The 15476-nt window shown below is 38.3% G+C and overlaps 1 protein-coding gene across 1 annotated transcript in view; it reads right to left on the bottom strand.

The window, feature by feature from the left end:
• Window positions 1-15476, bottom strand: part of LOC136867136 (zinc finger protein 652) — a 65657-nt gene that overhangs the window by 34414 nt on the left and 15767 nt on the right. The window contains exon 3 of the mRNA XM_067144245.2: window positions 13034-13870. Within this exon, the coding sequence (XP_067000346.2) occupies window positions 13034-13870 (837 nt within the window). The remainder of the gene's footprint in view (window positions 1-13033; window positions 13871-15476) is intronic.

Raw genomic sequence — 15476 nt, forward strand, 5'->3', positions numbered from 1 at the left:
GCCAAGATGGTTTGACGTAGCTGAGAACAAATATCTTTAGCAGGTACATTGAAAGCCCTTGGAGGTAAAAGTACCGCTTCCTTCGCAAGTTCGTTTCCCGCAATCCCAATGTGGCTTAGAAGCCACGTGAAAGTGATTCTGGTGCCAGCATCACTTAACCTAGCTAGAAGGTCATGAATCTGCTGCACCAGTGGGAGTTGCAAAAAACAGGTTTCAATAGACTGCAGAGAATTTAATGAGTCGGTACACAAAAGAAAATGGTTTCTTTCGTCACCCAGTGCAAACTACAGACCTTCTGAGATGGTGTAAAGCTCCGCAGTATACACACTACATACACTAGGAAGCAAGATCTTCATGCTCATTTCATCAGTGACGAAAGAGCAACCAACATTTTCTCCAATTTTAGAACCATCTGTGAAGATACGTCTCGCAGCTGGATACTGGTGAGCGAAGTCCTGGAAATACCTCTGATAAACGGAGGAATCCGTGTTCACCTTGGATCCAAGGAGTAGGTCTAGACGTATATCCAGTTGTGAAACTAACCACAGAGGTACCTCGCTAAAAGTCTGTTCAAGACAACCACCGATATTTATATTTATGTCACGACGCAAGCTATCAATTCGAAAACCGACCGGCCGTGTGGCATTTGGCCGATCTTGGTACCTCTGGTGGTATTGGGTACTAAAGATGCATTGATAGCTTGGATGTTAATTATGGTACAGCCCCAGCATTTGCCTGGTGTGAAAATGGGCTGCTTCCTTCCCAGTCCTAGCCCTTTCCTGTCCCATCGTCGCCATAAGACCTATTTGTGTTGGTGCAACGTAAAGCCAATAGCAATCTTAACTGGCACCAGCCCGAACATTGTGGCTTCCAGTAACTTTTTACTCTGCAGGAGTGTACTAGTCTTAATGAGTATGCTACCATCCCGCAATTTCCTCATTTCATCTACTTCACAAACAAGACCTTCCACAGCACTGCTTATCAGGAACGGGTTCTCTTGAAGAGTAAGTGTGTACACGGATACTTTGATGCGTTCAGGCAGTTTCTCAAGATCGAAAGTTAAGTTGAAAGCTTTATTATTATTTATAAGTTTCATTTTCCGTATTGACAGATTCAAAGTATAGATAAGAAATGTGTTTTTCCACCAATCAATACACAATTTATTTTAAATAGATTAAACTAGTACCAGTTTCGGCTCTTTAACGGCCATCATCAGCTAGTACATGATTTGTTTCCAGCCATTAGACAATTCACAAGTTGTTATTGTATTAGACATCCGGATGTCTAATGGGGGATGGAAAGGTATACAGTAGCATGAAATTAAAATGTCAGTAGTCAAGGTAAAAAGTTACAATGTGTTAAAACTTTTTAAGTGTTTTATATATTGTGGCCCATATATTTTAATATGTGTGGTATGAATGTGTACTGATAACAAGGGTTTTGACTGCATGATACGTCGTTGCTGGTGTGGTGCAAGTTTTCCCTATTGGCCTGGTTCTATTGCTGTGATTATATTTTCCTTTACTTATTATTTTGCTATTTTAGGTCCTCTCAAGACTGGCCATGGTTGCTTTTAAGTGTATTCTGGGGTTACATATTTGTTCTACTTTAATTTTATTGCAGACTTGTTTCTCATTGATCTCATATCCCCGTACGTCTGCCAATTTTTGTGTTCTGTTCGGAAACTAAGGACAGTGTAGATCCCTTTATTTTTTTGCTCAGTTTGATTGGTTCGTGTGTACGTATACATGTGTGATGACCTATTGTGTGTATGCATGCGCATTCCATATTTTGCTCGATTCCGACACCCTTTGGTGTTTTCTTGCTCATCCATTCTATACTATTCATGTCCACTCTTGGTGTGTGGTATGAATGTGTACTGATAACAAGGGTTTTGACTGCATGATACGTCGTTGCTGGTGTGGTGCAAGTTTTCCCTATTGGCCTGGTCCTGTGTTTGTTTTACCAGACCAGATTCACGAGCAAATTGATTGTTTTGATTATACTTTTTGTGAACTATTACAACATGCTTTACCGGCTTGTCGCTCCGCCCTACGTTTCTGTGTGTTGGTCTCTATGTGTGTTCGTGTGAATGAGTTTGATATCTGGATCTACATTGCTTTTTCGTGTATCCAATTTCCAGTATCTTTTGTTATTTCATTCTTGTTCTTGGCTTCTCCAGCCATTCTCTCATTTTATTTTTGGCTCTGCCATCTTTTAACTTCATTTGTGTATTTTGAAGGTAACCATGGAAATTTTGTATTTGTTGTTTTCTCCATGTATGCATTTTATGCATACTTCCTTGCCTCACCCACTTACCCTCACCTTACTTCTTATTTGATAATATGTTTTCTTTGTGCCTGAAGGATAATAGATTTTCCCTTTGGGAATTGTTGTCGCCACAAAACAAAGGGAGGTAATGTGGTAAAAAGGAGGAAGACAATCTGATTCGAGGTCACTTCACTGGCTAAAAATATGAAGGGGAATACTCTAATACCCTGTTGTAATAGCCTTTGTCTGCAAGAGAGAGGCGACTTCCTAATTCGATGGCATTCATATTTCATTCTGATAATATGAGAGAGGGGGATACACACACTCACACATACCGACCGACCCTGGCGTGGCGCAGCCATACATATTCTGATGTACCTGAATGTTATACGTAAGTAACATACCTCTTTGTATTCTATTCTTTTCTATTATAAGGGTAAGGCAATTTTTATTACATGTTTCCTTTTCATTTAAATAAACTCCCTTTATTTAAGATTATCCCTGCCTTAATATATACGTGTATCGATTTTAGTTTTGCTTCCTATACTTGGTCCACTGGTATCGGAAGCCAAGTTCATCTACTGACTGTTTCCTGTCAGTTTCGATCACGATCTACTTTTATCGTCCCTCTGTGTCACTTTGCTACCTCTATTTATGTTGGGAGGGGGAGGAGGGGGGGCTTGAGTTCAAATGCTATTCAGAGCGTGGTTTGATCAAAATGTTTCTTCAAAGCATAATTTTGGTGGAACAGAGCTGAACTTGTTTAAACCCCATAATCTGACTTCACTTTGTCATTGTATGCATTATTTGACATGCTAATCCTTCTACTGTTGATATCGCTTTCCCTACATGTGTTTTATTTTGGGCGAAAACTTGGTGATTTCGTTCTTGATTTTGGTGATTATTCTAAGATATTCTCATTTACTTTATCGTTGTCTACTCTATCATTAAACCATAGATCGTGAAACTGATAGAAATGCTTGCGGTGATAATGAAACAACGTCAGATAACCCTCCCAGTAATGAAGCAAATGAGGGTAATGATGTAGCAAATGATAACACCTCCTTCCTATCTCACATTAGTCATTCCACTGTTGATGTAGGGATTAGAAATGGTGATAATGAACTTGTACCTGGCCCCAATGTGAATGTAATGGAACAGATTCCCCATTCTGTTACGGATAGGTCACCCCGTGTTAATCCTGCTCTGGACATCGTCCACCAATGGAATTTGAAATTTCCTGGTGAAAGAAAAGGGCCTTCAGTCATCAAATTTTTAGAGAGAGTAGAAGATATAGCAGGATGTGCCTCAATGTCTTTAGACCTGTTTGTTCCTGTCATTCCTGGAATGTTAGAAGGTTGTGTCAGCAAATGGTTCCATCTATGCAAATATAAAATTTGATGTTGGGCTGATTTTGCAAAAGAACTCAAGATTAGGTTTGGTTTGTTTGATATGGATTTCATGGAAAATTCTAAATTCCCATGGAGGGAATTAGATATTTTTCACCAATAGAGCATGTCAAAATGTCAAAAAAACATACCAGATGCAAGGCTTTTCAGGCGTTTGCTCCATTATCCAGCGTTTCGTCTTAGGTCTGACACTAGACTCATCAGAGTGGGATGTGTTAGACCCCACCCACTGACGCTGGGGTGTATGCAGGTGAACTTATCAGAAGCCCTTATAAGAGGCACAGTCTGATAACTGCATACGGGAGATATCAGACCTAAGACGAAACGCTGGTTAATAGAGCAAACGCCTGAAAAGCCTTGCATCTGGTATGTTTTTGACATGGATTTCATCCTCAAACAAAAAATATTCAGAAGGACACAAGGTCAGGAAGAGCCCATTGATGAATATGCTACAGGTATTTTAACCCTGTTCAATTAGCTTGACGTTAATGTCCATGAATCTGAAATATTTGATACTTTGTATCGAAATCTAGCCCCTCGATACCGATTGTTTATAAAGAGGTCCGATGTAAACCGTGTCGATGATATCATTAATCTTGGTCATGAATTTGAATCAACACTGCACCTAAACAACCTGTATCAACCTCCCCCTTCTCCTGCTAATTGTTCTTTCCCTAATACTGCTTGCCATACTGTGCCAAAAACCATTTCCTACACCAGGTCGCCTACTCATATTCGAGATTCTAATAAGTCTGTTGACCATTTAGAATCACGTCATCGCCCAGATCGTCACACCAATGCCCTTTTGAGTCAAGATAGGTCTCACCATAGAGTGTTGAATGCTATTAAATGTTGGAATTGTGAGAAAGACGGGCATATTTCTTGTAATTGCAGGGTAAAATCATCTGCGAAGTGTACTCAATGTAGCTTGATAGGCATTTACCGCCACACATGTCCGCAGTGCAATACCAACCAGGTAAACTAACCTTGCACCAACATAATGGCCCACCGCTGGCGCCTAGTAACTATTCTCATCGTAAAATTTGCAGACTTCCTTCATCTTCACACTGGGCCAAGGTTCTTTGTGGTTCATGCATGATGTATGCTCTTTTGGACACCGGATCTTGCAGTTCTTTCATCAGTCAATCTTTTGTCACAGGAATGATGTTAAAATACCTTCGTAGTAATGCTTGTTCCAAAAGTTATGTATCTGCAGATGGTCGTCGTGCATTTCCTGTGGAGCGTATCAGAACTCACGTGAAAATTCATAATCTCTCTTGGGATTGGAACTTCAATGTCGTCCTGGATTTAGCTATTCCTCTCATTTTAGGCATGGATTTCATGTTAGCCACTGGATTATCGATTGATTTCATTAATTGATCTCTTGCCTTCCGTTTTAGATCGAAAGTTTCCCCTTTGACAATCCTCTTGGAAACAAACCCCTATGTGCCTTATCAAATGGCAGAGCTTACATTGGCCCAAGTGACCTACCTGAAAGTCAGGCTTCCATATTGAACAGCCTTCTTGAAGATTTCCCTGACGTGTTTTCCACAAAACTAGGACGTGCTAAAGAATTTTCTTACTCCATCAAAATGAAAGACGACATGCCTGTCAGACTTCCTCCCTTCAGTTCTTCTCTCCTAAGCTTGCCGCCATGAGAAAGTGTGTATCAATGATTTGTTAGAGAAGGGTGTGATAAGTTCCTCAAATTCACCATACAGTAGCCCTGCCTTTCTGGTTCCTAAGAAAGATGGTCAAGCATGTCTGGTTATAAATTACAGAGCTCTAAACCGGAATATAGTCTTTAACAGTTTCCCTCTTCCCTCAATTGAGTCCACCTTACAGTCCTTCGGGAAAGCTAAATTTTATTCAGTCTTCAACTTGACCCTAGTTGCCGTGAATTCACTGCTTTTGCAACTCCTTTCGGTCTGTATCAGTTCAATAAGGTGCCCATGGGTATCTCCAGTGGTGGTCAAGTGCTGAGCCGCATACTTTATTCGGTTTTCGGAGATTTAAAGTTTTTCTGTCTCTTTTCTTACCTTGATGATGTCGTCGTATTTTCTAACACATTTGAAGAACACATTGCTCATCTTCATGAATTTCTCACGAGGCTAAAGAAACATGGCTTTACTGTCAATCTTGAGAAGGTATCCTTGTGTTCTAGACGGAACAAGTTCTTAGGGCATATCGTCTCCGATTCTGGTATCTCCATAAATCCTGACAGGGTGACAGGGCTGACGACAGTGGGGTTCAAACCCACTATCTCCCGGATTCAAGCACACAGCTGTGCGACCCTAACTGCACGGCCAACTTGCCTGGTACTATTTTGCTATTTTTTGATCCTCCCAAGACTGGCCATGGTTGCTTTTGAGTGTTTTCTGGGGTAACATATTTATTCTACTTTAATTTTGTTGCAGACTTGACTCCCATTGATCTTATATTCTCGTACGTCTGCCAATTTTTATGTTTTGTTTGGAAACCAAGAGCAGTGCAGATTGCGGGGTTTCTTTGTTTTTTGTTGTTTTTTGTTTTATCTTTTTTTGTATTTGCTCAGTTTGATTGGTTTATGTGTACGCATATATGTGTGAGACCTATTTTGTGTACGCATGGGCATTCTATATTTTGCTCAATTCCAACACCCTTTGGTGTTTTCTTGCTCGCCCACTCTGTACTATTCATGTCCACTCTTGATGTGTGGTATGGATGTGTACTGATTATGAGGGTTTTGAGTGCATGATACGTTGTTGCCGGTGTGGTGCACGTTTTCCTTATTGGCCTGGTTCTGTGTTTGTTTTACCAGACCAGATTCACGAGCAAACTGATTGTTTTGATTATACTTTTTGTGAACTATTACAACATGCTTTACCAGCTTGTCGCTCCGCCCTACGTTTCTGTGTGTTGGTCTCTATGTGTGTTCGTGTGAATGAGTTTGATATCTGGATCTACACTGCTTTTTTGTGTATCCAATTTCCAGTATCTTTTGTTATTTCATTCTTGTTCCTGGCTTCTCCAGCCATTTTCTCATTTTATTTTTGGCTCTGCCATCTTTTAACTTCATTTGTGTATTTTGAAGGTAACCATGGAAATTTTGTATTTGTTGTTTTCTCCGTGTATGCATTTTATGCATACTTCCTTGCCTCACCTACTTACCCTCACCTTACTTCTTATTTGATATGTTTTCTTTGTGCCTGAAAGATAATAGATTTTTTTCTTTGGGAATTGTTGCCGCCACAAAACAAAGGGAGGGAATGTGGTAAAAAGGAGGAAGACAATTTGATTCGAGGTCACTTCACTGACCTAAAATATGAAAGGGGAATACTCTAATACCCTGTTGCAATAGCCTTTGTCTGTATGAAAGAGGCGACTTCCTAATTCGGTGGCATTCATATTTCATTCTGATAATATTGTAAAATGGGGGGAGGGGGAGGGGGCGGAGGGAGAGAGAGAGCCCCTGACGTGGCTCAACCATACATATTCTGATGTACCTGTATGTTTACGTAATGTACCCCTTTGTATTCTTTTCTATTATGAGGGTAAGGCAATTTTTACTGTGTGTTTCCTTTTCATTAGAATAAACTCCCTTTATTTAAGATTATCCCTGTCTTGCTCAGCTAATGACTGTTTCCTGTCAGTTTCGATCACGATCTACTTTTAACATCCCTCTGCGTCACTTTGCTACCTCTATTTGTGTGTGTGTGTGTGTGGGGGGGGGTATTGGGTTCAACCTCTCAGCCCGTTTCTATCTAATACATTTACCCACGATGTAGTAAATGAAGCTGCATCTGAAGACATCACAAAGCTTCTGTATGCAGACAACATGATTCTTCTTTCTAAAAGCAGCCTGGCCCTACAGAAAGGACTGAACATGTTTTACTCTTGGTCACAAAGCAAATGAAAAAGACATCAATACCAACAAAACTAAAGTCATGATATTCACGAGAGGGGTAAAAATCTCCAAGACAGACATCTTGAGTGAAAACCTACAACCTGTTTTCCACTCAGTGACTGGGTCAGGGATGGAATGAATGAAGCCCCCATCTTGAAGGGAGGATAGGAATTGTGCCAGCTGCCGAAGCCTGTTGCACTCCTCTGGGGCAATGATTAATGACTAACAGATGAAATTAAATGATAGTGGAGAAGGTTGCTGGAATGAAAGATGACAGGGAAAACCGGAGTACCCGGAGAAAAACCTGTCCCGCCTCCGCCCTGTCCAGCACAAATCTCACATGGAGTGACCGGGATTTGAACCATGGAACCCAGCAGTGAGAGGCTGACGTGCTGCCACCTGAGCCACAGAGGGTCTCCAAGACAGACATCTTCCACTGTGGAAATGGTCAAATAGAGCTGGTAAACTCTTACAAATATCTAGGTCTGACACTTCAAGTCACGGGAAAATCGTTCACGAAGCATATAGAGGAGAGATGCACGACTGCTATCACAGCCACATTTGCAATTAAGAATTTAGAAAAATTATCACTTGATTCAGCTTTATTTCACATCAAGATTGCCCCGATAGCTTGTTGCGCAATTACCCAAATATGGGCCCATCGCACCCTCACAAACTTCAGGAGAATAGAGATGGTCAAAGAAGCCTACCTACGTAGAGCCTTTAGACTATCACAAACAGCTAGGTCAAGACTTGTCCACCTCCTGATCGCCCCTGATTTTTTCATCAGGGAGATAGCGATAAAGAACAACCTGCCTCAAACACCTGCATATGAAGCCCACATAAGAGAAAGGGAAGCAAAGGCTAATGAAATTGAAAACACATTTTATCTTACACCAGCCAAGAATACAGATGAATGAAAGGAACCAAATTTCTCACTGCGACACGTTTATTCAAGAAGGGCTGTACATGGCTTCCACTACAGAATCTGCATCCAACGAGGGTTTCATCAAGCATCAGGCCAATGCATCTGTACACTATGTGGACAACTATGTGACCAGTACCATTTACTCAAGTGCACAGCAACGACGAAATCATTACGATTTTACGCCGAAGACAAAAACTTTCTGTAAAGCTCTGCAATGTACCCTAAAGATTACAGCAGTATGTAATATTAAACAAAGAGTGCACAAATTACCTCTTTGAATTTGTACATTTTTTCTTTCTACAGAATAAGAAGTTCTAGCCTATAAATCCCATTAATCTGGCAGCCCTATTGTCCCAAGAGGGACACATTACTGAGAGCTGAGATTGTACTATATTTGCTTTGCTGAAGTGATAAATAACACTAGTATGTTTTTATTGTTCACCCACCTATTCAATACAGTACAATCTTAGGACTTTGTCCTTATTAAAATTGTTAACATAAAATTAATACATTGGATGGTATGTGTTTCGCCTATCAATAGTAGGCATCATCAGCCATATTTTTTACCTTAAGAATAGATCAGGTACCTGATTGGAAATGACTTATGAATGCTGTTAAAAACTACGCCTTGTAAAATGGATTAGAGATCGTTAAACAACTATTACAATATAAAATGTAGTATACTATTACTTAACAATATTTGTGTTAATACTAAAAACTAAAATTAACAACAATAATGTTATAGTAACAAAGGCTGATAAGGGCTATACAATAGTTTTAATGAATAAACAAGACTACATCAAAAAACCTACACATTAATCAATAAAGATCCTATAGTAAAAACACAACGCAATCTAAAAACACTCCTTAAAATTCAATATTCCTACTAAATGAAGAAGAATATCAAAAAATGAGCACTATGAATCCAAAATTACCTACAGCAAGATCATTACCTAAAATACACAAGAAAGATACCCCCATCAGACCAATAATCAATAGCAGAAACAGTCCCACTTACAAAACTTTTCAGTTCCTCCACAAGTCTTAAAAAAACATTTTAAATTGCACAATGCAAATCCCATAAAAAATTCTATTGAACTTTGTGAAACTTTAAACAAATTTAATTTACAACCAAATCGCATTTTATGTTCCTTTGATATCATGAATATGTATTCAAATATACCCGTCAACAAAACTATCACCATAATAAAAAACAAACTCTCCAAACACAGCGCATTAAGCAAAATTGAAATAGACGAATTCATAAAGTTACTAAGTTTTGTTTTACACAATAATTACTTCACTTTCAACAACAAAATATATAAACAAGAAGGCTTAGCTATGGGAGACCCAATCTCCGGCATTTTAGCGAACATATACATGGACAATCTTGAACACAACAAAATAGTAAAAGACATTAACGGACGCAGTTTATGGCTCCGTTTTGTCGACGACACATTAGCAATTATTGATAAACAACTTAACAATAGTGACAACATCCTAACGTTTCTAAATAATTTAGACAATAATATAAAGTTCACGAAGGAAAATGAAAACAGCAATTCAATCAATTATCTAGACATCAAAATCACGCGAGCTGTAGAAAAATTTGCTTTCCAAATTTACTGCAAGCCTTCATTCACTCCAATAACTATAAAAAACTAATCTTTGCACCCAAATTCCCATAAACAAGCCACCTATTACAGATTAGTATACAGGGCACTAAAAATCTCTCTTTCACTGAATAACCAAAAAACTGAATTAGATTTCATAAAAGAAATAGCCAGATTCAACGGGTTCAATCCACATATGGTCAACAAAATCATTAATAAAGTTAGACTAAAATTAACCACAAACCTTTCTCCAATAAAACCAAACAAACCAAAATTCGTGAAGTTCATATTTACCAACCCAAAAATCCATCAAATTACCAATCCTTTAAAAAAACACGAGATAAAAATCGCTTACACAATGCAGAACACAAATCAAAATTTATTTTTTAATCATAACACAGTCAATTCAACTAATAATAAATATTCAAGCTCAGGTATATATAGACTCAGATGCTCAGTATGTAATTTTTCTTATGTTTGCCAAACAGGCCGCTGTTTCTCAACTAGAAATGCAGAACATTATAACGCCTAAAAACATAACAAGCTCTCTGCGATGAGTAACTACATGAAAGAAACAGGTCACAAATTACTACAATAGATCAGGATTTTCAAATTTTAAAAAGAACTGAAAAAGGTAAGCTCTTGACAGAATATGAAAACTTATACATCTTCCTAGATCAACATAACAAAGACAGAAACTTAAATGACATAATAGATAACAAAAGTCCTCTTTATGAACAGATTCCAATTCTATTACAAACACCATTCCTTCTGAACAGTATTTTTTATAAAATATTTAGCACCAAATCAGTAAATACTCCCACCAATCCAACGCACACACCACTCCCCTCCCCTTCTCCCGCTGCCAGCAACTCCTCCTCACACGCAGCGAATGGGCCCTTAGCCACGCCTTCTCAAGCTCAACTCCCTCCACCAAGACTTCACAAATACAACACGCAAAGTAAGAGTTCGGCAACTGCCAGTTGCTCTAAAGCCCTCAACATAAGTTAACATCTCAGCGGTCGAAGGGGTAAGTGTCAACACTTTTCATTCAACTTCCACTATTCAGCTCCTTTATTCCAATTATGGTCCTTCGTTAAATTTTCAAAATAACTCTTTAATTACAGAATTTCATCATACACTTGGCTACCCACCGATTGACAACAACGTTCCCCCGACTAGTATGCTCACCTCAACACGTCCAACAACAAAGAGCCACACCTATCACAAACTATTCCCACAAGTACTACATCAAAGAAGATGGCCTAATGACGTCTACACAAACTTCAATATAGTCTACGGCACCAGCCATTCCAACTAATAATACCTGGCCATATGAACATTCTTCAAAATTTATAAGCATATAAATGAAAATCAATACTTATTAATTTCAAAAACCAACGACCATTACCAATGCTCACCTTTCCTCAAAATTTTTAACAACGTGCCATTTGACAATTAAATGGAATGTGCTTTCTGATTTTTATCTTTATTGTAATATCTTTTAATATCAAGAACCAAACACCTATGTCATAATCCTCAAATAATTGTCATGTTTTTAGACTCAAATATTAACACAAATATTGTTAAGTAATAGTATACTACATTTTATATTGTAATAGGTGTTTAACGATCTCTAATCCATTTTACAAGACATAGTTTTTAGCAGCATTCATAAGTCATTTCCAATCAGGTACCTGATCTATTCTTAAGGTAAAAAATATGGCTGATGATGCCTACTATTGATAGGCAAAACACGTACCATCCAATGTATTAATTTTATGTTAACAATTTTAATAAGGACAAAGTCCTAATTTTTAAGATTGTATTGTATTGAATAGGTGGGTGAACAATAAAAACATACTAGTGTATTTGTATTTAAACCAGAGAGCAAGAGTGAGAATAGGAGATGAGTTGAGTGAAGAAATTGAATTAGGAAGAGGTTGTAAGACAGGGCTGCTCTTTATCACCGACACTGTTCAACATCTACCTCAAAGAAATAATCAATCAAAGTTTTAATGGAAATAGTGGAGTTTGTGTTGGAGGTAGGAAAGTAGAATGTATAAGATTTGCAGATGATATGGTTGTGATGGGAGAAAGCGAACGTGAAATGATACAAATGTTAGATAAACTCAACATGAAACTAGAAGAATATGGAATGAGAATAAGAAGAAGACCAAAAGTATGATAATTGGAGGAAAAGGTAGAAGTTGTCATATTAGTATAGAGGGAGAAGAAATAGAACAAGTCAGTAACTTCAAATATTTGGGAAGTATGATCAGAGATGATATGTATTGCACAACAGAAATTAAGAAAAGAATTGCCATAGCAAAAGAAGGCTTTAAGAAAAAATCAAAATTATTTTGTAGACCACTAAACAAAGATTTGAGGAAAAGACTTGCTAAGTGTTACATTTGGAGCATAGTACTGTATGGCGCAGAGACTTGGACATTGAGAAAGAAAGATGAGAGGAGAATGGAGGCACTAGAGATGTGGGTATGGAGGAGAATAGAACGAGTGAAATGGGAAGACCGGGTAAGGAATGAGGAGGTATTACGAAGAGTTGGAGAAGAACGAAGTATGTTACAAATCATTAGAAGGAGAAAAATGAACTGGATCGGACATTGTTTGAGGAGGGACTGTTTACTGAAAGAAGGAATGGTGAAAGGCAAACGAGGAAGAGGAAGGAAAAAGTATCAAATGTTGGACAATATCCAAGGAAATAAATATTCGGACATGAAAAACTTGGCACAGGACAGGCAACAGTGGAAGAGGTTCATCCCATGACAAGACCTGCCATAAGGCAGAATACCTAGATGATGATGATTAGTGTTATTTATTACAAATACTTTCAATACGGACCAAAAAATGAATTTTATCACATGTAATTGCTGAAGTGATATTAACTTTAAAAATAGGTACTTACAAGAGGGCACATATCACACTGTCCTTTGTTTCTATGTTTAAGATTTAGGTGGATTTCCAAGCTGCGTGCTGTAATAAATGTTCGCTCACACACTTCACAAATAAAAATGGCTGTTTCACTATCCTCCTCCTCCGTTTCCACATTTGTTTCTTCCTCTTCTTTCTCCTGTTCTGCTGATGCAACAACAATATGCATCACGTTAGAACTATCAAGAGTAAATTTTGGAGAATCTGTTTCCCTCCCATGTTCCTCTGCATATGCCTCCAATACAAGTGGTTCTATTTGCTCATGAGCTGATAAGTCCCTCGTGTTCTCTGAACTTATATAAGGCTTTAGCTCTGTTACAGTCAATTCAGTTTTATTATCATCAAGGTCAATAAATTGAGAACTTGATGACTTAGACTGAACTGAACTCATTTCACAAACTACAGATTTATTCTCTGATTCTACATCGCTTCCTGTCCTTCCCGCACACTGTTGTTGTTCCGAAGATTCCTTGCCACATGGTTTTAACACAGTTGTCTCACCAGAGGTTGTTGTGATAAAATTCTGGCCTGTGATGGCAGCTAGAGTTGCTGGATGGCATGTAACAATGATATCTGCTGCTGTTGTTGCAATAGATTCTTCCTTTGAACCATCCCCACTCCTAGCCTCCTCCCAATTGAGAGAGTTCTCTGTTTGAGTGAACATGCATGTTTCAACTACAGGACTTATCTGTTGTTCATTTGAGTTTGGCAGTTTCACTTCAACAATGTTAGAGTTGCAGTCTGGAGTCTGAGTTGTTATATCATGACTGTTTTCATGGCCAGGTATAGTTGGAGTTTTCAACAGCAATGCCTGAAAATAATAAAATTTAAAATACAATTTAGAATAATAGATAAATAAAATATGGACAGAAAATACAATATCAAAAGAAAAATACATATGTCCATTATATGAAAAAGGAAGAAGAAATTCATTCATTAAACAGTATAGGCCAGAAGCCAGCAACCTAGATGCCTCACTGATCAACTAAGAAGGTCTCACGCTTTCAAATTATCTATCCTGTAATCATATTATTATTTTAAAAGTCAAATGATGATGTAGTAAAATAGCTCTAGACAATAAAATTAAGATGTGGAAATGGATTATAAGCATACCTCAAATGGCTGCAAGAAAATATAAGTTTACAATCATCTTTCTACTTTTCTCAACAATAACCTTTATGCTGGGTGCATAACTGATAATGATGAGGTGAATGCATGACTCCAATGTTCATCACTTAGCCTACCGGTAGTTCTGTACTTATTTTTAATAAAGGTTATCATTTAAAATAAGATTCACAAAGGCAACTTAACAGCTTTCCAGTCTGTTGAACATACAAGTTAAATATAAATATTATACGGTGGAAAAATTAGTGATTTAAAGAAGTTTTGTGTTATTATGTTTTCTCATAATAATAATAATAATAATAATAATAATAATAATAATAATAATAATAATAATAATAATAGCCGTGTGCGGATTTACCGGTTACCTCCATCGGGCGCGTCCCACTGGAATTGGGGAAGCTCGCTGGCTCTGCCGCCAGCAGAGTCAAAGGGTAGTAGGGAAATAAAATACCACCGTGAAAAAAAAACTGGTCCCTTGCCAGGGTTACGGCGAAGACTGGTAAATGATCAGAAGCCAGAAAACATCTTGAGATAACCTCTAGGGCTAACAACTCTAGTTGTAAAAGGATGGGTACCCGTCCAAAGCAAAGTCAAGTCAAAAAGCATGATGGCACAACATTTCAAGAAACATATCCCAGGGGGTAAATCTTCGGATAAAACCCTCGTCGTGAACGCCACGGCGCACGAGTCTCGTTCGGATTCTGGGGGACACTCGACATCATGAAAGAGACAAGTCGGAGCGTCTCGGTGTAATCCGAAGAGTCAAAAACTCAGGCCAAAATCTAAAACCTTTCTAGCAACTTTCAACATAAAATCACTTACACAAACTGGCAAGCTGAAAACCCTCACCAAAGCTCTTCACGAAAATCAGATATCCATAATGGCCCTACAGGAAACAAGGTACCCAGATGAAGAGATTTTTTGAATCCGAAGGCTACCAATTTTTCAAGAGCAAAGCGCAAAGAGGAATCCTCAATGGAGCTGTGATGCTTGGAACCGCGTTTGCTGTTAGAACCAAGATCCTCAAATCGGTTGCAAATTTCGAACCTGTGAATGACAGATTGTCTATACTCACAATTAAATGCGTGAACAAAACCTATGCCCTAGTTAACGCACATGCTCCTACAAACGATAAGAACAAGTCTGATCCAGACGAAGTTGATAATTTCTGGGACCTACTGGATCAAAAATTAAACAAAATACCCAAACACCATGTCAAGCTTCTTTTGGGTGACTTCAATGCCCAACTAGGTCGTGAACAGAAGTACAAGAAAGTTATAGGAAATTACCCT

This window comes from Anabrus simplex, chromosome 3, assembly GCF_040414725.1.
Source record: "Anabrus simplex isolate iqAnaSimp1 chromosome 3, ASM4041472v1, whole genome shotgun sequence".
In the NCBI taxonomy this organism is placed as follows: Eukaryota; Metazoa; Arthropoda; class Insecta; order Orthoptera; family Tettigoniidae; genus Anabrus; species Anabrus simplex.